At 45.1% G+C, this 25,591-nt stretch overlaps 2 protein-coding genes across 2 annotated transcripts in view; one reads left to right on the forward strand and one right to left on the reverse strand.

The window, feature by feature from the left end:
- Positions 1-6,727, reverse strand: part of SPIDR (scaffold protein involved in DNA repair) — a gene marked incomplete at its 3' end in the record, with an annotated part of 207,009 nt that extends 200,282 nt beyond the window's left edge. The window contains exon 1 of the mRNA XM_082337127.1: positions 6,691-6,727. Coding sequence (XP_082193253.1) covers positions 6,691-6,705 — 15 coding nt within the window. The 5' untranslated portion in view covers positions 6,706-6,727. The remainder of the gene's footprint in view (positions 1-6,690) is intronic.
- Positions 6,728-15,954: 9,227 nt separating this feature from the next.
- Positions 15,955-25,591, forward strand: part of LOC309604565 (ethanolaminephosphotransferase 1-like) — a gene marked incomplete at both ends in the record, with an annotated part of 56,504 nt that continues 46,867 nt past the window's right edge. The window contains one exon of the mRNA XM_082337976.1: positions 15,955-16,011. Within this exon, the coding sequence (XP_082194102.1) occupies positions 15,955-16,011 (57 nt within the window). The remainder of the gene's footprint in view (positions 16,012-25,591) is intronic.

Here is a 25,591-nt window from a genome sequence, read left to right on the forward strand (position 1 = left end):
TTACACAAAGAGAATTTTAATCCTGCTTTCCTCCCAGTGAAGATGCTGGCCCAATCCTCCATTTCCAGAGAGCTTAGACACGAACCTCTACATTACGTTATCCTCTTGGTAAGTACACCTGCCTCCACACAGAAGAAAGCACGGACAAGGAAAATACTAATAACTGAAAAACGTCAAGACCCATTTTTTGGTTCTGTGGCAAAATGTCACAGCCAGGCTTCACTCCAGTTGGAGACATTCGCTTCACCTCTGTGTCCCCCAGAGTGAATGACTTCTGCCAGGCTCAGAGTTAACAGTACGGCCAGCAGGGCACTAAGGCTCAACACCATGCCACGGCTCTAGTTTGCTTTTTTGATTTTGGGTTTTGGTTGGTTTTTTTAAACCTTAGCCAGTGCTGGAAGTCTTGCTTTTATACAAATGTTTTTGTAGCTTCAAGAGCTTCAACTAAAAGAGGATAGATTTAGACTAGATACAAGGAAGACATTTTTTACAATGAGGGTGGTAAAACACTGGAACAGGTTGCCCAGAGAGGTGGTAGGTGCCCCATCCCTGGAAACATTCCAGGTCAGGTTGGACGGGGCTCTGAGCAACCTGATCTAGTTGTAGATGTCCCTGCCCATTGCAGGGAGGATGGGCTAGATGACCTTTAAAGGTCCCTTCCAACCCAAACTATTCTCTGATTCTATGATAAGGTGATTTTGCAAGATACGTTTTGCAGATAGAAATTTACAGCGTAAAATGCAGTTCATCTAAGCTTATTTCTTAAATGGGACATTCCAGTTTTGAAGACTGTGTATCTGTGCCAATAACAGCACTATGACTTGCCCACAGGTTTACAATACACTGCTTTTGATTGTCAATTAAAAGCAGAAACAGTTGCAAGCAAATGAAAAAGCCACAGAAATGCACACACGAAGTGTTACATAAAACAAGGCTTCATAATGTATTTCTGTTGTTAGGAAGCCCAATAAACGTAGAACTAAGGAACTACTCTGTTAAGTTTCTCATCTGTGTTATTCTTAAAATCATTAAATACCCTGACAGACAGAATCCCTCTATTTCTCTGTGCTGTGTAATACCAACGGAGCAAAGAAAGAGTACAGCATAAGAGGCAGGGGACGAACGGCAGAACGTGGCAGCTGAGGTACGGCCAGTAGTACACAACTGTCAAGATTTGGGAAGGGAATGCTATATTAAAATAGGCAGGTTAAAAGCTACATGCTAATTCCCTCTCCCTAGGTAAGAAGGGTTAGGGTGCGTAGAGAAAGGGTATGCTTACAGTTGACAAGATTAAAAAAAATGCTAATATGAACAGAATAAATAGCTGGTTTTATGCTTAGATGGTGCAGATGGTTATGCTTATATTTAGACTGTTAGAGCGCAATGTGAAATGGCGCTGGGAGTGACTTTTAAACAGCTGGGAGTATTCCTTCAGGGGCACTAGACGATCATGGCTGTGACAGGCAAAAAGAGAGTTTTAATAGTTAATGACTGTTAACGACAAAAGAGTGTTACTTAATCCTCCACTTCACTAGCCTGGACAGGGGCAGGGCTGCTCAGGTTTTCAGAGCAGCACTACAGGGATGCCTCAGCGCAGGTGGTCTCATGAAAAACCAGAAACAACTGAAGTCCCCTCTCCCCCTTCTTCTTCCCAAGCACTCGGCACTCACCAGACTCCGTGCAGACATAGTGACAAAGAGGCAGACCAGCAGAAAACTTCTTTGGGAAGAAGCACCAGTTATCTACAGCTGGCACAGCGGCGGAAGAAAGGATACAAGGACCGGTGGGACTGCTCCAGCAGCTGCTTGACGCTGTACCAGCTTAATTACAACCTGAAGAACCATCAGTACTGCTGACAGCTCTGGTTAATTACCTCTTTGTCTCACCACACCTCCTGCTCCCCAGGTAGGGGAAAATCTTAAGAGTTTCTCCTACCACCACACAGAAATGTATAGCCACTATAGTCACTGAGAAAAACTGAAAACAGTTCCTGAAGTCGCAGAATAAGAAAGTAAAGAAATACACCCTCTACATAAGATGTTCCTCAGCTACTGCAAATTTCCGGCAGACACCATCAGGAGGGAAAAGAGAAGGACTTGGCTGGTGATATTGACAGCAGTGACTTACAGCTCTGTGCCTTTAATGCAGACACCTTTCCACCATTTCCCACATCCTATACCACCTTAAAAAAATTGAAAAAACAAACCCTAAAGACAACTCTCCTCATCCCAAACTCCTTGACAATTTAAATCTCCATAGAAATAGCTTATGTGAACTCTGGAAATTGGAACTACAGCTTCAATCCACAGTTACTGAAGGGGGAGTTTGTCACAGTAGCACTGCATGTATGCATAGATATGTATGGGTGCACGTATACACATACATATGCACACCAAACATTTATTTTTAAAGACAAATATGCCATGTAAAAAATATATCATTTCAACATGCATAAAGTAATGTTTATGCCCAAATATAACTGTAAAGCACACAAATGTATTTTTATTAAAAATCTGTACTATGAACATTGTGTGTGATAGAAAAGAACTACAGATATATAGATACAAAGTTACAAGACAAGCAATTCAGAAGAAAAATTCTCAAGGACACAAACGACACCAGAGGGTTCCCTCTCAATGAAGACTAGAACCCAAAGAATAGGAGGGAAACACAGTGACCGTACTTTCCACACGCAGCTAGTGTCACCATGCCTCAAATTACGGACGCACTACAGTAGCAGGGAGGCCAGCTGCGAGGCAGCGCGGCCACGGGCCCAGGAGCAGGTGCGAGAGAGCTGGGAGCAGCCCTGCGGGGCCTCCCTTCGGCTCTTTGCCTTTGGGCACAGCGGGACACGGTGCCCATGCCGGGGAGGGCACCCTCACCCTTCCCCTGCGGAGCCGCCGGGGCTGCTGCTCCCCGACACCCTGGCACAGAGGTCCGGTGCCCAAGGACCTCTGCCGCAGGAATACACCGGCTGGCACGCAGAAACGGAAAGTTTTAAAGGCTCTTTGCTTCCGCTCCAGCCTGCTTCAAGACAACAGAGAAACTAAGACTTCCAGAAACTTGTTTCTTTCAGGAATAAATATTTATAATGAAGCTAACCCGAAGGCCATGCTGTTCCCAAAGAAATGCAGCAACAACAGTGAGTTCTCTTAATCTCGAGTCACAAGGTTAATCATAATCTTTTTCCTCTGGCATGAAAATGGGGCACACAAAAAATATCTTGCATAATTTATTAATGTTATGCATGAAGTGTCTAGAAACAAGATACTGGTATTAAAAAAAATAAATCACTGAATCAGTCTCAAAAGAGCTAGATCATGTAGACCTGGTGTAACTCATAAAAATCAAGATTTATTAGAAAACAAAGAGTCAGGCAAAGAATCTTGGGGACTGCGTAAAGTGTTTGTAGATAAAATATGACCTCTGAAATACTGAGTTAAAAAAGGGGAGGCTAGGATGGCTACCTCATGCAGAAACTCTCTGTTGACCTCTGTTCACAAAAGCACTGCATTTTGTCTCTGAAGCATTTTCTCCTAAGGGAGTGAAAAAAATGAAATTGCTCTTGCTGGTGTCAGTGGAATTAGGATCAAGCCCTCCATGTAAAAGGCACAGCAGGCAATCCTTCCCTCATTACTCCTTTAGTTAAAGGGTAAGTCAGCCTACGTGTGTGCGGGTGTGCAGTGAGGAAAAGGGAGACGCACTCTGAAAATTCAGTAAATATACACCACTATTAGGCACCAGACGACTAAAAGTATGGGTTCGTGACAGGGGCCAGGAGGTTGTTTTCAATTTTTAAATAGGTGGTTCTATCTAGAACATCTACACTCAACCAATCTATATTTTTACTTATGCCAAATAAGCAACAATATTAGTTAACCAGAAGTACCCTATATGAAGGTACGGGGATCATATGTTCAAAGACTAATCACTGCACAGCCCTTTACGCTCCAAGCAATCCCACTTTCTTGGGGCTGCTCCAAAAACCATGGAATGAAACCCCAGAAAAACATGACCCAATACATTATCTACTTCATACGCAAGTGGCCTTTCTTTGATACTTCACCTTCTCTAACACAAAAAGCAACCTAAGCTGAAGGGCAAAAATAATAATAAAATGTTTCACTACATGAACTCCTCCTACTAGTGGCATGCAAATCCAGAAGTTAGTCATGTCACTTAAGCATCACTCAAAAGTGTTCAAATACAATTACTGCATTCTTCCCTAACACAGAGCAGAACAAACAATAAAGTGCTGAAGATCGCAGCCCTAGTTTCCAGAGACTTTTTGTGTTTTTTAAAAAAAACTTTTGAAGGGAACAATCACATAAAAGTACACAGAAACATCGAACACTGACCAACAGCCATCCTCATCTTTTGCCTTTATCCTCACAGACTTCACATAAAAGTACTCATAAACTAAAAGAAAGGAGTCTTAGGCCTCAAAAGCCCAATTTTAAGACAGCACAAAACTGAATTTGACAACAGGCATCTCATTTTCAGCAAAACTCAGTATTCATCCTACTGAGCTCCTGAAAGTGTAATTACTGTTTTTAGTGCCTGGATAGAAAGTGAAGTTTTAATTTAATATTAAAACATCCTTGCATTTTAAACCCTCAAGTGAGGATTTAAATAAAGGTTGCAGAATTAAAACCATAGCCTGTATTTTTTTTCCAAGCCAAGATTAATTTTTTATTCCTATGAAAACCAGTATGCATATTTTCCAAAGACGTTTCACAAGAATATGTATGATCCTGAGAAAGGACTTCATCAAGTTGTAATCATTCATGAAAAAATCTAAACTGTATGACCACGGTCACAATGACCTGGCATACCTCTTTCCACACTGTCAGTATGCATTTGGGAAAGGGGAAAAAAAAATCTCAGAATACTTTTCCTATTAATATTTATGTGTGAGACTGGTATTTTTTAAACACTGTTTTAAAACCTTTCTTTGTGTTCATGATTTTTGCTACTCTTAATGAAAGGCTATTCTCATTGACTGATATATATATATGTATATAATATTACCATTTGAAAATCAGGATTTTTTTAAGCTATACATGCTTATTTAAGCAAGACTATAAATTAATATATGTTTACATTGAGACAAAAAAACACCTCACAGAATACTATTTAAAGGTACTTTGTATTAATAACTGGTGCCAAGCAGTTAGTTAGACAGAAATCTGCACTCTATCAACATGGTTAAAACAGAATTATTTTAGAAAAGCTTCCACAAGATTAAATGATCCAAAATGTTTAGGATACAACAACACAATCATACCTTTTTGTTACGTATCAGGTTGGTTTGTTTTTTAAAATGGTTTAATTAATAGAGTAGTCAGCAGGTGGAGAGGACTGCTGTCTTTTCACTTGACTGGTATGGTTTTCATTGACATAGTAATGATGAACATTATCTTTGTCTGCAAAAGAAACTCCTATTATCAAAAGCTGTCATCACATTGCAACGCAAGCTGATTAAACCTTGGCAGCTGAAGTGTGCCGTTTTTGACTAGTCAAGAAGTTCAAAAATTTTAGAAGAAAATATGTATAGTGTCAGTATTACAAGGTAATTTAAATGAAATATAGCAGGCTATTTTAAGCTTGTTGTTGACATTTTCTTCCATAAAAATTGTTTTTAAAATGTGGTTATATTTAAAAATTGATGTAGAATATTCACACCATTTTATCCATATGCTAAATGGAAAATGGTCTAGATTCTAGATCTGTTATTTGAACTCTATTTCTATTTATAGCGTGAACAATGACACTTGTAGTCTGTCTTTCAGCAGTACCTCAATATTAGCATAAGCCCTGCAAATCAGAGACAGCATCCTAATTACTATCCTGCAAGTATCACCAAATGCACAAAGCAAACTACCGACGTAAAGAGACCAAGTAAAGCACGGGGCACTTCTCCTCCCTCTGCTCGCACTCATGCCCAAAGAAGCTAAGCTCCCCAAAAGAATATTAAGACTGGCAATTTTGATTAAGTCTCTTTTCCTCTCGTAGTTTTACTTTCCCTGCCCTTTTTCCCTGACTGCCATCCAAAGGAAAAGGCTGAATTACACCTTCCCCCCGCTACAGCTGCGCTTCCACTCTGCAACGACGAAGAACAGGCGAGCGCAGCGCAACGGGGGCCACCGCGGCGGCGGCGGGCCCGTTTTCCCGCCCCCCGCCCCGGCGCGGCGGGCGGCCGACCCGCAAGCCCTGCCTCGGGACAGGCCGCGGCGGGGCCCTCTTCTCCGGCAGCCGGCGGGGACAGAGACGGCGGGCAGAGCCCGGCAACGGGTGCTCCGAGAGCTCGGAACAGCCCCGGCCGCCGGGGAGCCGGCTGGGTGTCCCTCTCGCACCGCCTCCCCGGGCTCGGGCGCCGGGGGGAGGCGCCAGCCCGAGCTGCGGGCTCGGGCTCGGGCTCGGGTTCGGGTTCGGGTCTGAGGGGGCAGCGGGGCTGCTGCTCCTCCTCCTCCTCCTCCTCCGCCGCCGCCGCCTCCGCCTCGCACCGCGGCACCGAGCCGCGGCGGGTGGCCGGCGGCCGCGGGGGGCGGGCGGGGCGGCGGCCGCGGGGGGCGCCCGGAGCGCCGGCAGCGCGGCGGGGCCCTGAGGGGGAGGCCAGGGCGGCGCGCGCCCGCCGCGGCCCCCTCCCTGCCGCCCCCTCCCCTCCCTGCCCCGCGCGCACGCAGGTACCTTCCTACTGGGCATCGCCCCCTGACAAGGCCGCCACGTCCCGTGTCACGTGGCGAGGGAGCCCCAGGGGGAGGGGCAACAGGGAACCCCCCCAGACCGCTCCCCTCCCGCGCGCCGGCGGCCGCGGCCGCGCCCCCGCCCTTTCCAGCTTTGGCGCCGCCAGAGCCGCGGCTCCTGATTGGGCGGGCGTGGCGGGGCGCGGGTGACGTCGCGGGGAAGGCAGAGCGCGGTGGGGGCTCGGCGCTGGCGGCCCTGAGGGCACGGCCGCCGGTCTGTGCTCTCCCATTTCCCCGCTGCCGCCGTGGTGGTGCGGGGCCTCGGCCGCTCCACTCCCTCCCTGCCTGCCTCCCTCCCTCCCTGCCTGCCTGCCTGCCGCGCCCCCGCCCCAGCGCGGGGCAGGCCCTCCTCACAGCGCGGCGGTTGTGCACAAGCCGTTAACGGGCTCGGCGCGCGCCCACCTACCGGCCCTCCCGGGACGCAGGAGAAGCCCCAGGGACGGAGGGGCAGCGCTCGGCGCGGGCGAGTGGCGGGGCAGGCACCGGGAGCCGTCGGGGTCTTCCCGGCTTGAAACGCCATGGCTGGCCCCGCGTCCCTCCGGCCTGGGCGGGCTTGGGCTGTGGCCCCCTCCCCCGCCGGGCGGCCCCTGCGGCCTTAGGCGGGGAGCGGGGGAGGAGGCTGCTCCGGCCTGCGGCCTGTTGGCCCTTGCCCTGGCACTGCCCGGGTTGGCAGCCCTGGTTTCTGAGGGGAGTGGGTGGGGAGCTGTGTCTGAGCTCTGCGTGTTGTGGAAGCAGAAGTTCTGCCGCCTGTGTTTTGCCTCCGCATCCTTTGTGATACCCAAGTTCACTCAGAAGTAAATCTCAGAAGAATTATGCTGTTTAACCCCACAAGGAAATAAACGCAGCGCTGGTTTCTAAACTCTGGCTAGATACCTAAGCAAGTAATGTCTAAACACAAGATGCTTTATGAAAAATACGTTTGCTGCTAAGCCATTAACTTCAGATTTTTAACCCCCTAAATAACAACAAATAAGCAGATACATTTACAGGCAAAAAGGGTGATGTCAGTGCCAAGCTGTAGGGACTTGGAATTGCAAATGCTTTGAACTGACGTTCTCTTCCAGAGAACTGTAATTACAACTAAAGGAAAAAAGGCTGATGACCTTTCAAAATGTTTTTCTGCGGCAAGTGGAAACACTGGCAGAAAAGGGACAGTTACGTTATTTTTTTATTGCTTTTTGTATGTTCTTGAGAAGGTCACTTAGGCTGTCAGTGCTGCTGTTAAGAAACTAAGAATAATAATCTTTGTAAAACAAGATAATTGTACTTTGTATCTCGTAGCTTAATTAGAATTTGTAAAGCACTTATGATTGATAGAAGGTACTGTATGACTGCGTTTTTTATTATTAAACCCTAATTATGTATATCTATGTCTATAGTTTACAGTTTGTATTTTTTCCAAGGCACCCTGTGGCCAATAACCTTTTCTCATTCCCTTTTAAAACTGACACTAATTAAAAGCGGATTTTGCAAAGAGAGGAGAGCCAGAAACATCATCATCCAAACCCCACACTGCCTTTGATTGTTATGCTCAAAACAGAACTAAAAGCACCGTGTTCTCATCCTTCCAAAAATTTGCAGTATTTCTTCTGAAATTACCAGACTGACAAATGAATTCTATTATATATCATCAAAGTGGTTCTCTTTGATATTTGAAGAAGCGTGTTATTGCGCTATTCAGTTGAATAGTCTTATGTTAGAGCTAAATCACAGAAAAAATACATGGGCCACAGAAGTCTGGTCTTCTTGGTGAGCCTGTATTTTTTTTTCTGTACATAAACTTTTTCCGAGGATTCCAAGATGCTCACACGTGGGAGGAACTTACTTTCATGGAATCCCAAGAAGGTGACCCAATCAATAGATTCCTTTATTTGTTTTCACGTTCTTCACAAAGAAGTACTGAAATGACATGGAAATAGGGGAAAGGGGTCAGAAAACAACCCTATGTATTAGGAATTAAAACAGAGCTGCGATTGTTTTTTAAAATAATGTTTCCGTGGAGAAAGAATAACACATGCCGAGCTTCTTCACAAAAGCTCAAGTTTCGCAATACCAGTACGTTATTCTTCAAGTCTGTTTAGAATTTCTGTGAGTTATACTTTTGGAAGTCATAATTAATGCAACCGGCTATATAATTTTTGAAAAACTTCTTTTTAATGTACATATGCAAGCATATCTGTGTTCTTGCAGGCTTAAATAACAGTTTGAGTCTGCTGTTTTATCTGATTGACTGTGTGCTCAAGATCAGAGTTGCTGCTGTTCAGGGAACATTAAGAAATTTTATACTTTTTGTATTTTTACTGCACAAAGATTCTATGAAAAATATAAAATTCCTGTTAACAATAAAACTGAATTTTGTTAGTGAAGTCCAGAAAAAAGAGCATTTATTTGTCAGTGGTGCTGTTGATGGCATCGATGTCTCTCAATCCACGTGCAGAAAGAACTTCTCTCTCAAAGAAACAAAATGTATTTGTATACAAATGAATCAAAAGATAAGGAGGCTTAAATTGCTGAAGTTTGGAGAACTTGTTTGTATTGATTGAATGTGCCTGTCCTTCATTCTAACGTGGGCTTATGGATTCATTTCCTCTTACAAAGCATTAAGTTACAGCTCTAAAAGCTTTCCAGCGTATAAAGCCTGGTATGGACAATGTCAAATTCAAACGTAGAGAAAGGATTTTGGGTTGAGTCATTTCCTTAGTAAAGTTCTAAAAGTCACAAACATCCCAGCCACTTAATTGGGATGAGATAGATGAGGAAAAACTCATTAAGTATTTTAGAGTCTGTCTTTCGGGGTCAGCTGGATTTTTATGAATCTATCAGGCAAGAGGCGATCCCAAAGCCGAGGCTAGATCCCGGGCGGATTCCCAGTCTAGATCCAAAATAACATTTTCTTCAGCAGACTGTGTTGCAATTTGATGATTCTTGGCTTTCTAAGGTTTCCTAGGAAACACTTCAGACTTTTTAATCCCAAAGCTGCAGTGTCAGTTCCTCTATAGATTAAACTGTACCATTTCATAGTACGATGCATGGCTATGACGAGGCAAGCTATACACTCGTGGAGAAAAAGAAAAAAAAAACCCTCAGGGGATGCCAGATTTTAGTAAAGCAAATGGAGTCAAGTTCTTACATTCATGCAAATTAAAAATTAATAGCCAATCGTTTAAGAATCAAAAGCAAAAATAGATTTTAAATGAATCGACATACCCGGGAAGCATCTTTTTACCAGCTTTTGCCCCCAGCTGTAAAGCCACGAGGGGCTCCAGCCTGGGGGGCTTCCCAGCTGCCGACCCGCGCAGGGCAGCTGCGCGCTGGGCCCCCAGCCCGGTCGTCTCAGCATCCCACCACCAAGCGCTGCCTATAGCATCTTACGATGGCTGACATTTTAATGTCTTCTGCTATTTCTTTGCGTTCAGTGCTATAAAAGAAATATGAGTACATAACTTTCTGACAGATGGTAACGTTAGGGAAGCATATTTGCCTACTTTTTATAAGATGTCTCTGTAGTTTAAGGAGATAAACGCAAATAAAATAAGATTTCCCAAGCTGAAACTGAACATCTATCATCAAAGCACTCTGTTTTGGCTCTAGCTGGTGAAAAAAAAATGCAGGCACATATTCAGAGCTGGAAAAAAGTGGCACTTTTTAAACTTCAATCACTAGACCAGTTTACTCCCACCAAAGTTATTCCTGTTAGTTTAATTCAACAAGATTTTAAAATTACTGAGCTACCAATAACACTGCACTTTATATATTTTAGTAACTTCAGAAACTGAGTTTCCTTTTTTAGGTCCAGTGTTAATACTACTTTAGCATAATTGTTTTTTATCATGACTACGGTGTACCCTTGTGCTGAAGACTTTACAAAGACTGTTCTTGAAAAACCTTAAGTAATGCCATGCCCAAGGAGGAAGAATATGTTGAAGAGTGGATGGGGTCTGCTGTCTGCAGTCAAGAAGATCTTTTCAGTTTGGAAAGTTCATCTTAAGCATCACTTAAACCCAGCATATCTATACTGCTGAGGGAAAGAAGGCTGATGGGCATGGATTCACATACATCCATACTGTTCGAGGCTTGCAGCTCCACAGCAGCCTGAAGGGAGCTGGCGTTACCCAAGGCAGACCTGGGAAGAAGGTAAACGTGTAAGCGGTGCGGACAGCCGGGGCCAGTGCTCAGCGAGCTTTCCCACTAGCAAACTGGAGGGAGCCAGAGCACAGGCTTGAGTACTGCCCGGTGACTGTCCTTGCTGCTGAGTTGTCAGCAGGCTCCCTGGCCTGGGTCAGGCCCGGCCAGCTGGAGCACTGCCAAGCAGCGCCCCTGGCACTGTTTAGGAGATAGCACGAGCCAGGGCTTGTTTTCAGTAGGCAGTACAGACCAGGCTGCCCTGTCTTGGACGAAGAGAGTTTAATTATAGGGTCACAAGACATACCATGCTGCCTGCCCTCAGAGCCCAAGAATGGATTCAAGTCTGTTTTATTTATTAGTATAGTATATTGACTCGTGACACTTATGTGATATTTTGTTAAAGACTTTTTCTTTCATCACCATGACATTACGGAGCAAACCTCTAAGGAGCTGTGATCTGCAGCAGAGGAAACGAGGATTAAGCTGTCTGTTTAAAGGGTCCTCTGGGATGATGAGTCCCACAGGTTAATCTCAGGAGTGGCTCCCTGCAAATTCCAAAATTTGCCGTAAAGCAGCTAAGAATCAAAAGGTACAGCCCTGTCACTACCTACATTTCCCCAAACCAAGACCCTATTTTTTTCCTGTTACTCCTTCTATCTTCTTTAAACATTTCCCTTCACACATGATGCTTACTTGATGAGCCTGCTTTACTCTGAGAGTAAGGTTGTACGGTCTGTTCAGTGCTAGGAACAGGCCAGAACTGGGAAGAGCTGCCTTGCTAACGAGCGAGTTACCGTGCATCAGTGCAGAAACACTTGCTGCTGTTGCGCAAGGCCACAGCTTCTGCTCACTCTATTTTGACACATACTCTTTCCTGAAAAAATGACTTTTCCTTTCCAGGTAGGAAATGGATAGGCATCATTAGAATCCCCAGACAGGCTGCTTCTGCTAGGAACACGGGGGCCTGTACCTGCCCAGAATCACCTGTCCCCTTGCCGTAGGGTGGCACCCAGACGCCTCCAGCGCAACCGGTACCCTACGATGCTCAGCACCCTCAGCTGCGTGATTCTCCACACCATAATATCCACAGCTTGTAACTAACTCCAGCATCACAAAGACTCTAATTACAGACTGTGGGGACCAGATCTGCTGCCACAGCCAGGCCGTATGTCACGTGTCTGCAGAATCCTACATGTCTCACCGACAAGTGCCTGCTGACATGGTGGCCGTTTCCCCTGCACAAAGCCCAGCGTGCCGGGGTGCTCCAGAACGAAGGCAAAGAGAGGACTGTGGTATGCCGCAGCGGCTCACTGCGTTTGCCTTGCTTGCAAGCCCTGTCATAGCTAAGAAGCCGTAACCAGGTTACACTACTTAAGTTGTTTCATTTGTTTTCTAATAATTAGCCATATTCTAGCCATATTCTGAAATTCACAAACTGGTTTTTGGATACTTTTGTTGATGTAGTAAAAGTAGCTCTCATTCAAACAAAATTGGAGGTCATCTTTAAGGTCCTTTAGTGAACTCCCAGTAGGAGTCTACCTTCATGGAGCTTATTTGCCCATGGGCAAACTGAAACTGCAAATGGACAACTGGCTTTGGAACTGATACAGCAATTCTGAAGATAGATGTCATCATTTTCCAGCATTCAGTACTAATACTAGGTAAAATAGCCACGAGTTATAAACCAGGTTAACAGACAAAGATGAGCTTACAGAGAGCCTGAAACTTAAATTGAGCCTCTAAACTGATTCTAGCCACCTTAGAAAAGCTTTCTTCTTTTACAGCATAGACATCCTGAATATTAACAGGTTTATGCTAGCCCATGCAGTGATGGGGAGGGAAGCACTGCCTGCGTCCTACGTGTTACACATTCTAGGGGAATCTGAGGTGTCCCACGCTGCTCCCTCTTTACCTGTTCCTCCCAGTACATTAGTCCCTTCTTCAGCTGCTTTGGCAGCTGATCCGTTTGGGTTTTCTCTCTGCATGATTTCTCCCTGCTTTTTCTTACTTCTTGAAGTAGGCAGGAATGTACTATTAGATGCCTTCTAGATAATGCTATTGCAGAGCAGGCAGCTTTAAGTTGGGGAATAAAAAAGACACTGTCATAAATTATTAAGCCAAAGTTGCCATACTAGGCAGTTTTCCCTATGCAAGAAGCTCCATCATTATTAATTTATTAATATAACTTGTAACAGAGAGAGTGAAAACTGAAACCCAAGGATTTATTCTAAGCCATCCTGAGCCCTCATCTCTTTGCCTACCATTTTGATGGATTAAGAATATAACTTGTCTTGATGTTTGGTTTCTTTTTTTTTTTTTTTAATACCATTCGTATCTGTGGAACAGCTATTCTTATTAACTTTTTCTTGCATGTACCAGTGGTACAATATGCCCACTCTTTCAAAATAATAAATCACTGCTTTCCTCTCAGTACTACACATAATTAGTAAGTAGCACCGAAGACCTGAGAATTCCCCAGCTGATTTAACTGGGTTCAAATCTGGCCTTGAATTATTTCCCCCTGCACTGCAGAAAGCCATGTTTGGGTCATTTACTTAGTGAAGTCTGAACTGTTACAAACATCCCAGCCACAGTTGTTAAAAAGCTTAAGCCTTTTCTATAGTGAGAGTTAACTGTGCTCTGATTTGGGCTTTTGTCTTAATGCTTGTCTCATCCACACTCAAGGTCATGAAATGGAATTTTGTTCAGGTTATAATACTCACATGCTGGTGCCAGTTAGAGCTCCTCTTTACTCATGCTACAACTTGTTAGTTTTCCAGAAAAGACCCAAGAAAATGTGCTACAGCACTAACGCTGCTTTTACTGCTCTTCCCACAATCCTGCATGTAGGACAGACAGCTTGGATCACAGCTCAAACAATTGTCCAGAAAAGAACTCTAAAACATCTCAGATTGAAAAATATAACCACAGAATAATCTCTAAACATGTACATGGGTACTTACGGAAACAGTGAGAACATCAGGTGTAGCAGTAAACCACGTGGCTGTGGGTTTTGCTCGCACCTGGGCCTGGCTAGCCTGCGTGCTCAGTCTTAAGGGCCAGCCATTTGTATGAATCATGATGCCTAAATCAAGGAAGTTTCTTAAATTGAAGGCTAGCACATGTCAGTATTATTTCCACAGTATTCTCAAACGCCACGTTACTTGTGTCATACCTTGCTCTGTGATGTCCCACACCCAGTCACCAGTCTGTTTCCCTCTCTTCAGTACAGCTTATCTAATGCTGCCTCCTTTGATGTGCTCATTAGCGGATACAGAACGTGCAGAGGTATGAATTAATGAAATTGCATTTTTACATGTATGCAGTCTTTTACATTCTCTGTTTAGTGGAGTATTTATGACAGTTTTTTTTTAAAAAGTGTTTCATTTATCACCAAGACAGTTTTGAGAGAAGAACAGGAAATAAAACTTGTGTCATATATCTGCTATATCTATATATCTTCTATATTTATATCTTCGTGACAGCACATCTTCATTTAACATAAATTTAGAGGCCTGCAAAGACAAAAAATACTTTGTGTCCTTCTAGCTTTCGGAAAAGCAAGCACCTTTTCTACCGCTGTCCGTCACACTGCTAATAGTTGTTCAGCCAAATTTCTGCTTTTGCATTTGAGGCTTATGAGTGCTGGAGTTAAGAAACGAAAGTGGTGATAACTACAAAATGGTTTGGTTGGTTTTAGTAACTTACTTGCATAAAAAAAGTGCGCCGAGTACAGTAGTAGTCACGAGTCTTTTCTTAGATACCCCCGTAGATTACTTCAATAGCATAATACAACTTAAAAACATGATAGTAACAATGAGAGGTGAAGGGGATCCCGAATCAAAATCCAGGGTATGAACACTAATTAAAATTAGAGTTGGCTCCTGAAAAAATGAGCTCCAAACACTTTAGCTTTCCTAACTGGAGCTGAGCTTTAACTCAGGAACCTGAAGGCAAGTGCTGCAGCTCTGGGTTGTTTTCCAGAGCAGGAGTTCAGATGCTGCTGCTGGAAGCAGCACGTAGGTGTAAGCACATCTCAGGTGATTAATGTGTAATTAATAATAGAGAACAAGAACCATTGTATACAGTTTGCACTTAGCGATTTTAACTTGCATATCATTCCTATCAAACCTGCACAGTTTGTAAAATAACACTGGCGCTCACAATGCATTAGGTGCCTGGAAAAGCTCACAGGGTGCAAGTAATGGATTTTAATTGATTTCCTTTCTGGATAGATTCCATTTGGTCAATAAGATCTCAGCCCCTGACGTGTATGATTTCAGCTCTCCCTCTAATAGCGTACAGCGAAGGTAACACAAGGTGCCATGCCATATGCTTAAATGCATTTGCAGCTGAAATATTACTCTTGATGTTTCCCAGTCTTCTGCCTACACCAGTGCCTCGCTTTCCTGGAAATCAGAAGGTGCAGAACGTACTGCGGGCTGATGGGGTGCATGAAGGGCTCCGGCACAGGTGTTTTAATACAGAGATTATTGCTGGAAAGGAAGGCCAATAAAATCTTTAATCCTCAGTATCACCTGTGTCTAAAACACGTTACTTAAATAACGTTGTTTCGCGTACTGGCTTCACAGGCGCATCTTCGCGCGTACCACGCACACGGCATCCGTGCACACCTCTCGCCAGACAACCAGCGCCGGGGCCCGACGCCGCCGCCTCGCTCGGCTCACGGCTCGCTGCCACCGCCGGCGCCCGCCGCGGGCCGCCCCCGCACCGGGCGCCGCCGCGAAGCGACGGGTTTGCAGACGGCGCTAACGGCGGGCGGGCGCCGCGGCCGGGGGCCACGGGGGAACGCCGGGGGCCCGCCCGGGCCCGCCGGCGTGGGCGGCCGGCCGGCAGCCGCCCGGGGGGAAGCCACCGCCGGCGACGGGCACCCAGCCCCGCGGGGCACCCCCGCCCCGCCGCCCCGGGAGGGGAGGGGAGGGGAGAGCCCCCGCGGGCGCCCGGCAGCGGCGGGCGGGCCCCGGCCCGAGGGGCGCGGCCGGGGAGCCGCCCTCCGCCCGCCCCCGGCCCCGCCGCCTCCCTCCCGCCCTCCCTCCGGCGCGGCGCGGCGCACGGCGGGGCGATGTGGCGGTGGCGGTATGTCAGCGGCCGGCAGCTGGACGGCTTCCGCCGGTACAAGGTAACGGCCGGGCCCGGGGGGGTCGGGGCGGGCGGCCCCCGCCGCGGCTGCTCCTCCCGCTTTGGCGTGCGGGGGCTCCGGGCGCTGTTCCGCGCCGCGCTGCCGCCGCTGAGCGCCCGGCTCGGCTCTGCCCGCGGCCCCGGCCGTCCCTCCGCCGCTGGAGGGTCCGCCGGGCTCCTGCCTCAGCCGTACGGCGTGGGTTTTGGGGTTGTCCCGTGCAGGGACGGGAGCTGGACTCGGTGATGCTTGTGGGCCCCTTCCAGCTCGGGATGTTGTGTGGTTCTGCCTGCGCCCGCTCGGTCAGCGTGCAGCCGCAGGCAGGGGGTCCTTTACCCGGCCGGGGTCCGGCTCAAATCGAGCGAGTACGAGGATGGGAACTGGGTGTTTATGAAGTGGCAGGCCTCGGTGGACAGAAAGTGAACTGGGTTTTAAGTGAATACCGACATCTTTAAAAGCCCTGCATATTTTAAAGAAACGTAGGCTGGGTGTAAGTCAGTATTTCTGTAAGAGAGTGGGCACTGACGGTGCTTGTCTGGCTCTGTGCAAATTCTTCGTACGCAGGAATGCTTTGGCTGTGAAAAATAAATAACAAAGCCAGGAAAAAAAAGCTTACTTTAAATAATTCGAACTAAACCTCATGTTTGCAAATAACAGGCTTGCAGAATTCAAATGAATGGGTGGATCATTAGATATTTTAATTTACCAACGCTACGTTGCAGAGTTTTGAGATACCTGGGTTTTGTTCCCAGAACATCGCAGGTGCATTGCAGGGGATTATCCAAATTTGCTTTAGTTGAGGTGCAGGTGTCTGAGCTGGGCCGTGCCACCCCGTTCACACACCCTCACCCCACTGCCCCTTACAAGCGTGAGGGACACACCAGCTTCCACCAGAACAGCACCCAACCTTTTATTTTATGTTTGGTTTCCCAAAGCTGCCCCTGCCCCGCGCTCCCCATGCTTCTTGCCTTCTTGCTCTTACCATGGGCCCTCCCAGCCTGGCCTCCAGCCGGGGTGCTGAGCTTCTCCCGGCTCCTACCAACCCTTCCCTGGGCCAGGACTTCTGCCTGCCCGCTGCAGGGTGCGTGATGGCGGAGTAACTGTGGTTTCAAGAGCCTTCTCCAGGTCACTCACTGGGAACTTGTTAGGCACAGCAGGTTGCTCAGATGTATCAACCTGTTTGTGTGTCTCCAGCGTGAGTGGGATACAACACGCTGCAGGCTGCACCTGGGCGTAAGTTGCACAGGCCTGTGCTTGAACAGTGGAGCCACAGTCTTGACTGAGATCACCAGAGGAAAAATAAAAAGCTATTTTTAGCATAAACAGACACTGTTATTTAAGTAACTTGCCTAAAATATTTGAGTTTGTACTACAAATACGAGGAACACTTGTATTACATTCTTCTTTATCACTTCAATGGAAGTAGCTGCAAAAAAATGCAGATGGGGAAGAATCAAAATAGGATTTTTTTTTAAAACTTGTAGTTGTTGTGTACTGCTTATGAATTATAGGGCAAATGATTACCAAACGACAGAATCACATATTGAAACATTTAAGTTGAGTATATTGAAATTAATTTGGTTCCTTGGGAGCATTGCAAAGGCCAGAAAATATGTTAGGTAGTTTTTTTAAGTCTAGGAATCAGCCAACACACTTGAGAAGTATCTGTTCAACTATGTTCTGGAAAACTATGGTAAGTACAGGTTTCAGACAGGTGAAATCAAATAGCCAGCTCTCTGTTATCTGAGGTGACTTGGGACTGGGAGATCCTGGAAATAAATGAATAAATCCAAGTGACACAGGTTACACCCAGAGAAATACAGCTGTGTGGGGTATCTGCACCATCTTCCTGGTGCTGCAGGTTGCAGGAGGACGTGGCAGGTGATGGCAGGTCTGCCCATTCCTGAAGTGCTGCTCACTATGTGTTAAAGTCCTCCAAAAATGCAAAAGGAGTGCGGCAAGGAGACACTAATCACTGCCACGATCTCCTCCCCGCCTTCTTACCTCACCCTCCCATGCCCGGGGCTGCTGCCACAACCACAGCTTTGTTCTCACCACCTCCCAGGCCTGAGGCGTGCTCTTCAACCTCTTATTGCCCTCTGGCTGCCATCCCTTCCGTTCTCCCCTTCAGCCCAGGGCCTCACCTCATCCTGCTCCTCCAGCTTCCCAGCCCCGCTGAGGAGACTGCTGCCGCCTGTGCTGCCAGGTCAACAGGACTGGTGCTAAACTCGGATTGCTGTGCCAAGCAGACACGAGTTACCTCTTTTTACATCCTCCTGGCTATCTCTGTGTTTGCTGGTGGGCCCAGCTCTAGAGTACAGTGGAGGGGTACACAGGTTGGCCTTGTGAAAAGCTAGATAATCTGTGGAAGGATTTATTAGCACATGCTCAATATTGAGCTAAAATAATGTATTGCTTCCAGACCTGAAGCGTGGCTAGGAGACTAGGTAGAGGCATCCATCTCTCCGTTGTGCATCACATTGCAGCGTTACATTTGCACTAGTATCAGTGGCTTAATACGCTCCGCACTTTGCACAATTTATCTGCTGAGCTGATCCAGGGGCTGATCATAATGCAGCTTAAAAGAGTAATTTGTGTAATCAACTCTGTTTCATAAAGGTAAATTTGGCCTGAAAAAAATACTGTTCAATTTTCAAAATTTTCACACAGCTGAACTCATTTCTCTGCCATGAATGCCACAATTGTATGTCTCAGCCACTGTCTGTCTCCTCTTCGCAGTTGGAGGAGGGCCTTGGCAACAAAACCACTACAGTTCTTTGCAAAGGGGATGGCAGACCTAACGAATGCAAAGACTTCAGTACCCTTTAACATCATCAGGTCCATGTACGTTATGCTTTTGAAGCAAGTTTTCCCCAATTACCAAGCTTTGTTTTACATCACAGAGTGACCCCAGAGCACACAAAATGCATTCCCTTTGAATGAACCTAAACCAGATGTACTAGGAATGCACAAGTACACCCAGTACATTCAGTCCGTGGTATCATACTGGAACCAGTTCAGTGTAAGACCTTCTGAAATCCTTATAGCATGGATGTCAGGTCCTTAGGGCTAGCTATTTCACTTTACAAATCTATTCCCATTCGTTCTGCATGTTAATGGGGATTCAGAGATTCAGTTTTCCTTTTTCCACTCAAAAGTGCACAGAGAACAGGCGGAGAGGTGTCGATGAGACAGTTCAGGTGCAACCCTGGGTATTGCTGCTGTGATAATTCTGCCACCTTCTTGGCTGTGGGGCAGATGGGCAGGTACTGATTTCAGGACAGTTGTGTGCTCGGGTGATGTGCTGCAACTGTAGAGCAGAATAAGCTGGTACTTGGATTTTGTGCTGTTCCCTAGGATCTGGAGTGACACAGCCAAAATGCTACAACCAACTGCAATTGTAGCACTCAGGTCATGTCATTCTGACTTTTATATTCCTGTTACCAGCATTTTGCAATTCTAGAGGAACACCTATGGAATTACACAGCTGCCTTTTTCCACCCGTTTTGGGTTTCTGTTGGAAACAAGCAGTTCTGAGACAGCCAGGTGATGAGTACAAATAAAACCAGAATTTGGTTCTTTACTTTTATCCTCCTCTTCTCACCAGAATGCGATAATGTTAATGATGAGCTCTTGTTGCCGTTGCCTCTTCTCATCACTGCGATCTTAGGATTTCCCTTGCAAATCTTCCTTGAATCGGCTTTTCTACAGCACCTATACGCTGAGGTTTTCCAAGCCAGAAAACTCTGACACCTTATCCTCTTTCAGAATAAAAGAGATCTAAGGACAAACTACAGAGGCTTGACTTAAAGAATAGACCTTGGAAAATACGGTGTAAAAAATCAGAGATAACATTAAAAATTAAGGTCTAAGGTTCGACATTTTCATCTTGGTATGTCCACACTGTTTCTGTCCTCTAAGCCATTTCTTAGAGGGTAACTCCCTGTGCAGAGGAGGGGGGGCAGTAAATGAGGTATATGTGGTTTCATTTCAGTGAGACTTCTGATACTGTCCCACATTCTCATAAGTAAAGTAGATAGAGGTAGGTGAGATGAAATCAGCGTAAAATGGAAACACGTTACTCTAAAGAGTAATTTTTAGTTCTCTGTCGAAATAGGAGGTTCTATCAAATGGGATCCTACCTACAGAGCTGTCTCTCTGTCCTGGCTCTGTTGCTGTTCAATACTTTCATTAATTAACAGAAGGGAGATTACTCCTGTAAAATTTTCATGTGATACTAAAGCACTTTGACGAATAGGCTTATGATTTAAAATGTTCTTGAAAAAGGGATATAATGGCCAGAAATCAATATGAAGAAATTCAGTAAACAAGTTACAATGCTTAGGGGAAAGAAAATCAACATTTCGAACATAAAATAAGAGACAACAGACTGCAGAAAAGATACCTGGGGATCAGTGTGTTAGCAATGTTGTGGCTGTTATAATAAAGAGAAAAAAGCTGTTACGTGTGAGGTGTCATAGATATGTCAAAGGGGTTACATGTACTGCTGTAGTTGATGTACTGATTGGGTATCAGCTGGAATAACGTGTCCTGCTCGCTTTGGCACACAGTTTACGATCCACAGGGTGGCATTAGGAATGTTAAGAGGCTTAGAAAAGATGAACTGTGAGGAACAGTCCGAGTACTGTGGGAGTACGAGCGTAACAGCCAGTTAGTCTTCATGCATGCCCATTTAAAGAAAGACAATATGTAAGTTTTGGCTGCACGAAGAGAAATTTAAGGTGGATGCTATGTCAGTCTTGTGTCGATAAGGGTATTTAAGCGCTGGAACAGGTACTAGGGGGGATTGTGCAGTCGTTTTATCAGTCTTAAGAAATGATTTGATTTCTCTCAAGGAAGATCTAAAAACCTAGTGCTGAGTGTTAATGACCAGTTGCTTACACCTTTTTTAGCAAAGTTTTGGATAATGTGTTCCTTTTTAGTCTGCTGACATGGTCGTTTATCGCAAGGATTCGGAAGCCAGTGGCTCGTTACCTCATGGTAACTTGATCTGCTTCCTGAATGTCTCCTAAACATGATCCTGCATTAGGTGGACACGCTGGACTAGAAGACCTCTCAAGTTACATCCCAGCCCTCGCTTTGGTAGGTTAGAGAAACAAGATCAGACGTACGATGATCACGTTTCAAGGCTTGATCGTTTCTCTCATACTGACTCATACCAAAAGATCAAAGTGTGTTGAGTATAATCTAGAGAATTACCTTCTGGAAGTTCAGGACAGGTCCAGTGTGGGAGAAATACCAGACTGGATTTCTGTTAAGTCTTTATGCATTTCCAAGGCTACCTGTGTAACTATGAGATTTAGAAACATAACGGGTTCTGCTCACATTGATTGAACAGGAGTTTTGCTTTCGACTCTGGTAGCACAAGGATTTTACATGATTTTGAAAATTTAGGACAGGAGACTTTCATTTGCGTATTTATCTGGAACTTCTTAGGAGACAGTTAATACTGTTCATGATTGTGCATGGACAATTTGATGTATGTTGAGTACAGTGTTTATTATACAGTGTTTTTACCAATGGTATTTTTATTTTTTTTCCTAAATTTTAATTCCAAATATTATTTAAAAGCAGTTATAATAATTTTTATCAACTGTAGTTAGTTTTTGCAAACCACCTCAGTTTAATAAAGCCCTTGAATATTTGAGGCAGTGAAAACTAACATTTTCCACCTTCCATAAAACCGATGAGTCAACAGCCCGCTGTTATACAAATAAAATCTTGCAGTCTTCTTCATATTACTTTGATGGATCAGAAGACTGGGGGTGTAATTAAAAGTTGTTGAATAATATGTGAAATAAACCAAGTCATTCATTACCCTTACATTTTCTGTCACTGTATTCATGTGTAGAAGAGTTGTGGGCCAACTGAATTACATGATTCTGAAAGACCGTCTTCATGTGCACACCATTTCTTATTCCTCATCTGTTCTAATGGTAGCTGACATAATGTAGCATTTCAAGAGCTCTGTAATCATTATTTTCCTTCTACATATCATATGCTAATGCTAATGAGCCTACAACATAACGAAATCACATCACAGAGATGCTGCATTTGATATTACTTGCCGCAGGACTTTTTTCCCCAATGATGGTGTAATTGTACATGTTTTTGAGTGCCATGTTACGCCCATGAATTTACAAAGGTTCATTAGATCACTTTTGGGACAAGTACACTGGATATAAAGAGTTGTATGCCTTGTTGAGTCTCATAAAAGTGGAAATACCAACCACATAATTTCATTCTTTTGCTTTATCAAAAAATGATGATTTCAAAAAGATGTTAGTGTTCTGAAATGCTTACTGGATTTCTATGTGTAGGGTCTGCATATATACACATTTATGTACTCACATGTATTTATTTTTTATTCATCTGTGTTTTAATAGAAGACATTGCAAAGATGTATCTGTGATTTGGATGTGGATTATTTGTTATAAATCTAGGGGAACCATTCTTGTAAGGGTTGTTTTGTAAAGGGAGGAATTGGGTTTTTGCATCTTTCTGTGAAATATCTCGTCTCTGCGTGTCAGGATGCTAGATCACGCAACTGTTTAGTCTATGTGGTACAGAACCCTTGTTTAGCATCCCTCATGAAAACTGCAACCCACTTTTAATCGGTCTGCCTTTTTGGGCCTAGAGCAGTTTCTTTGGGTTCCCCAGAGATTTCAGTACGCACTCTGGCAGAGCTCCAGCTGTGTGGCAATTCAGTCTACTGTTTGATCTTGAAAGGGCTGCTGGTGCCTCTGAAAACACAGGTTTGTATACACACACACAGAGATGTGGCACAGAATCTTACTGTCTTTTCCTTTACCAACCATAGAAGACAAATCTACACAAAAAATACATAGAAATCAACTTCCTCGCCATGCTAGAGCATCTTTGAATAGAGATGGTTAAGGATCTTTTTGTGCAGTTCCTTGAGAGTGTGCAGGTCTTGCTTCTTAGCAGGGTTTGTACTTTTGCCAATCTGGGCCAGCCTCTAGCTTTGTTCCTTTAGAGCAACAAATGGGCATCAGCCTTCTGTTATCCCTTGCCCAATATTTAACCATGTTTCTGTGTTCTTTTCCATCATTTTGGTTTCACGGTTAAGTGTTTGGAGGTGTCCCATTAAACAGAGCCTTTTCCTGAAAACAAGTTAGTCAGCAGCTTTAATATAACTACTGTTGATTCAAAAATGGTTGCTGACTTCCAATGTTATCCCGTCTCCGCCTCTCCCTGGTCTGGGTGCTTACAGTCCTGTCAGTAAAGAATCAGATCTATCTAGTCTCACACAGAGAGCAAGAACCTAACTCTTGGGGCCAGCATGTTATGACTTCTTGCCCCAAAATGCACTTCTCTCTCAATTGTCGTGTGTCTCTGATGTCTGTCATAGATCCCACATTTCAAGCATAGCTGCTCTGCAGATCTGCGATCCATCAGCCCCTGACTCCTGGCAAACGGGATTGTGGCAGGCAGGGAGCTGGACAGGAGCCCTCAGCATGCCCTGGCAGCAAAGAAGGTTGACAGCATCCTGGGTTGTATTAACAGTAGCACGGGCCATTAAGTAAGGGCGAAGTAATTTTCCTCCTTTACTAGGCCACATGTAGAATACTGTGTCCAGTTTTGGGTCCCCAGTACATCAACAAACTGGAGCAAGTTCAGCGGAGGCCACCAGAGTAGTTGGGGCTGGAGCACTTGCCCTGTGAGGAGATGCTGAGGGACTGGGGCTTGTTTGGCCTGGAGATGAGACAGCTTCAGGGCACCTAGCAGCAGCCCCTCAGTACCTATGGGGAAGTCCTTGAGAAGATGAAGCCAGGCTCTTCATAACGGTGCATGGCGGGAAGACAACAGACAACAGGCACAAGCTGAGACAAGACAACTTCACGCTGGATATAAGGAGAAAATTTTCCTCAAGAGCACAGTGAGGCAGTGGCACAGGCTGCCCAGGGAGGTTGTGCAGTCCCCATCCTTGGAGCTTTTCAAGACCCAGCTGGATAAAGCCCCAAGCACCTGGTCTGAGCTCCTGGCTGAACCTACTTTGAGAAGGAGGTAGGACTAGAGACCTGCTGAGGTCCCTTCTGACCTGAATTATCCTGTGATCCTAACCCATGATTCTGTGATCTTGAGGGACGACACTGCTCTGCAACCAAGGGGATGTGCCATTAGCAGGCATGGCTCCCTAAGAGCAGCCTGTCCTGACCCACAGCTCCACGTGCCCCATGACCTCATGGACACGGGTTCGCCCAAACCTCCGTTCAGTGACAGGATGTGGCGCGTGGCCCAATGCCTGTGTCAGGATTCCTGACATTTACAAAGAAGCATCCCCAGGAGAGCAGTTTACATAATAACAACTTCCTGATGACTTAGTAATACCAGCCAGAATTGTTGAGTTGCCCAAACCATCCTATTGGGTTTCGAGTATTTTACTAGGAATAGTTTAAGATGGAAGGAAAATCTAACCCTGTTTCCTAGCTGTAGGTATGCACAGACTAATGGAACTGAGGGGGGCAAAGTTAGGGGGGAGAGAACCGCTCAGGAGCCCATCTCGGGCAGCCTCTTCCCTCGCAATGCAGCTGCATCCAGCCCTAGTACAGACAGCGCAACCGTCGGGTAATAAGAGTCCACAACCTCAGACCCCCAAAGAGACAAGCGTTTGCATCTGAGGATGCAATTACATGCCTACCACCACTTACTCTTTTCCAGGCTAAATTACAAACCCTCCTCTTTAGTTTCTACTTGTACATTATATGCTTCAGCCCTAGATGTCTTAGAGGCTTATGACTCCTGGATTTAGGTATTGGTGACCTAATAAAAAAAAATATATATATGGATGGGGGAAAAAGGCAGGGTAGTCCAAACCATTTAAACAATAGGAGATACTAAATCCAAGCCATTATTTATGAATAATTAACTAAATGATGATATAACATAAAGTAATTTTATTATTAGAAATAGCAGGACTGTGTTTTGGGAATACATCAGCACTTTTAAACTGCTGAACATTTGGAATTCATTTGGCATCCACAATGTTGTATAGCTCTGTTGTTGGTTTATAGTGTACTTCTCTTTTTTTCCCTTTGTGAAGCTTTTGTTAAAACCCAAGACTGTGTCTCATAACATCTACAAATCTGTAAAAATGTATATAAAGTAGAATTAAAGCCCACATGTTTAATATATTCTAGGAATCTGAAAGGTGGATGGAAAATTGTTACCAAATGTGTCAGTATTTCATATTTTCTTTAATTTTTATGTGGTTCCAGAAGTGTAAGATACCACAGAAGGAAAGTTCATGTTGCATGTCGAAAGTTCAACTTGCCCAGAAGGGAGAGTTCCCACCGAGCTCTCTTAAATAGCAACTGGTTCATGCCCTGGATTGGGAAGATCATCTTGCAGCCTTCAAAACCACAGAAAACTCATCTAATGCAAAAGAGAATATTCCTCGCCCAATCCATCCTCATTCCTCCTATCCCCTGTCCCATCAGTTGCAAAAGAGAGGTATTGTGAAATTGCATAATCAGAGAGGTGATGTGATAAAAGAAGCCGCAGGAAGGTATTGGTAGCTGTCAGGGTGCCGTGATGGCTG

Source organism: Platalea leucorodia (genome assembly GCF_965183815.1).
Source record: "Platalea leucorodia genome assembly, chromosome: 1".
Classification (NCBI taxonomy): Eukaryota; Metazoa; Chordata; class Aves; order Pelecaniformes; family Threskiornithidae; genus Platalea; species Platalea leucorodia.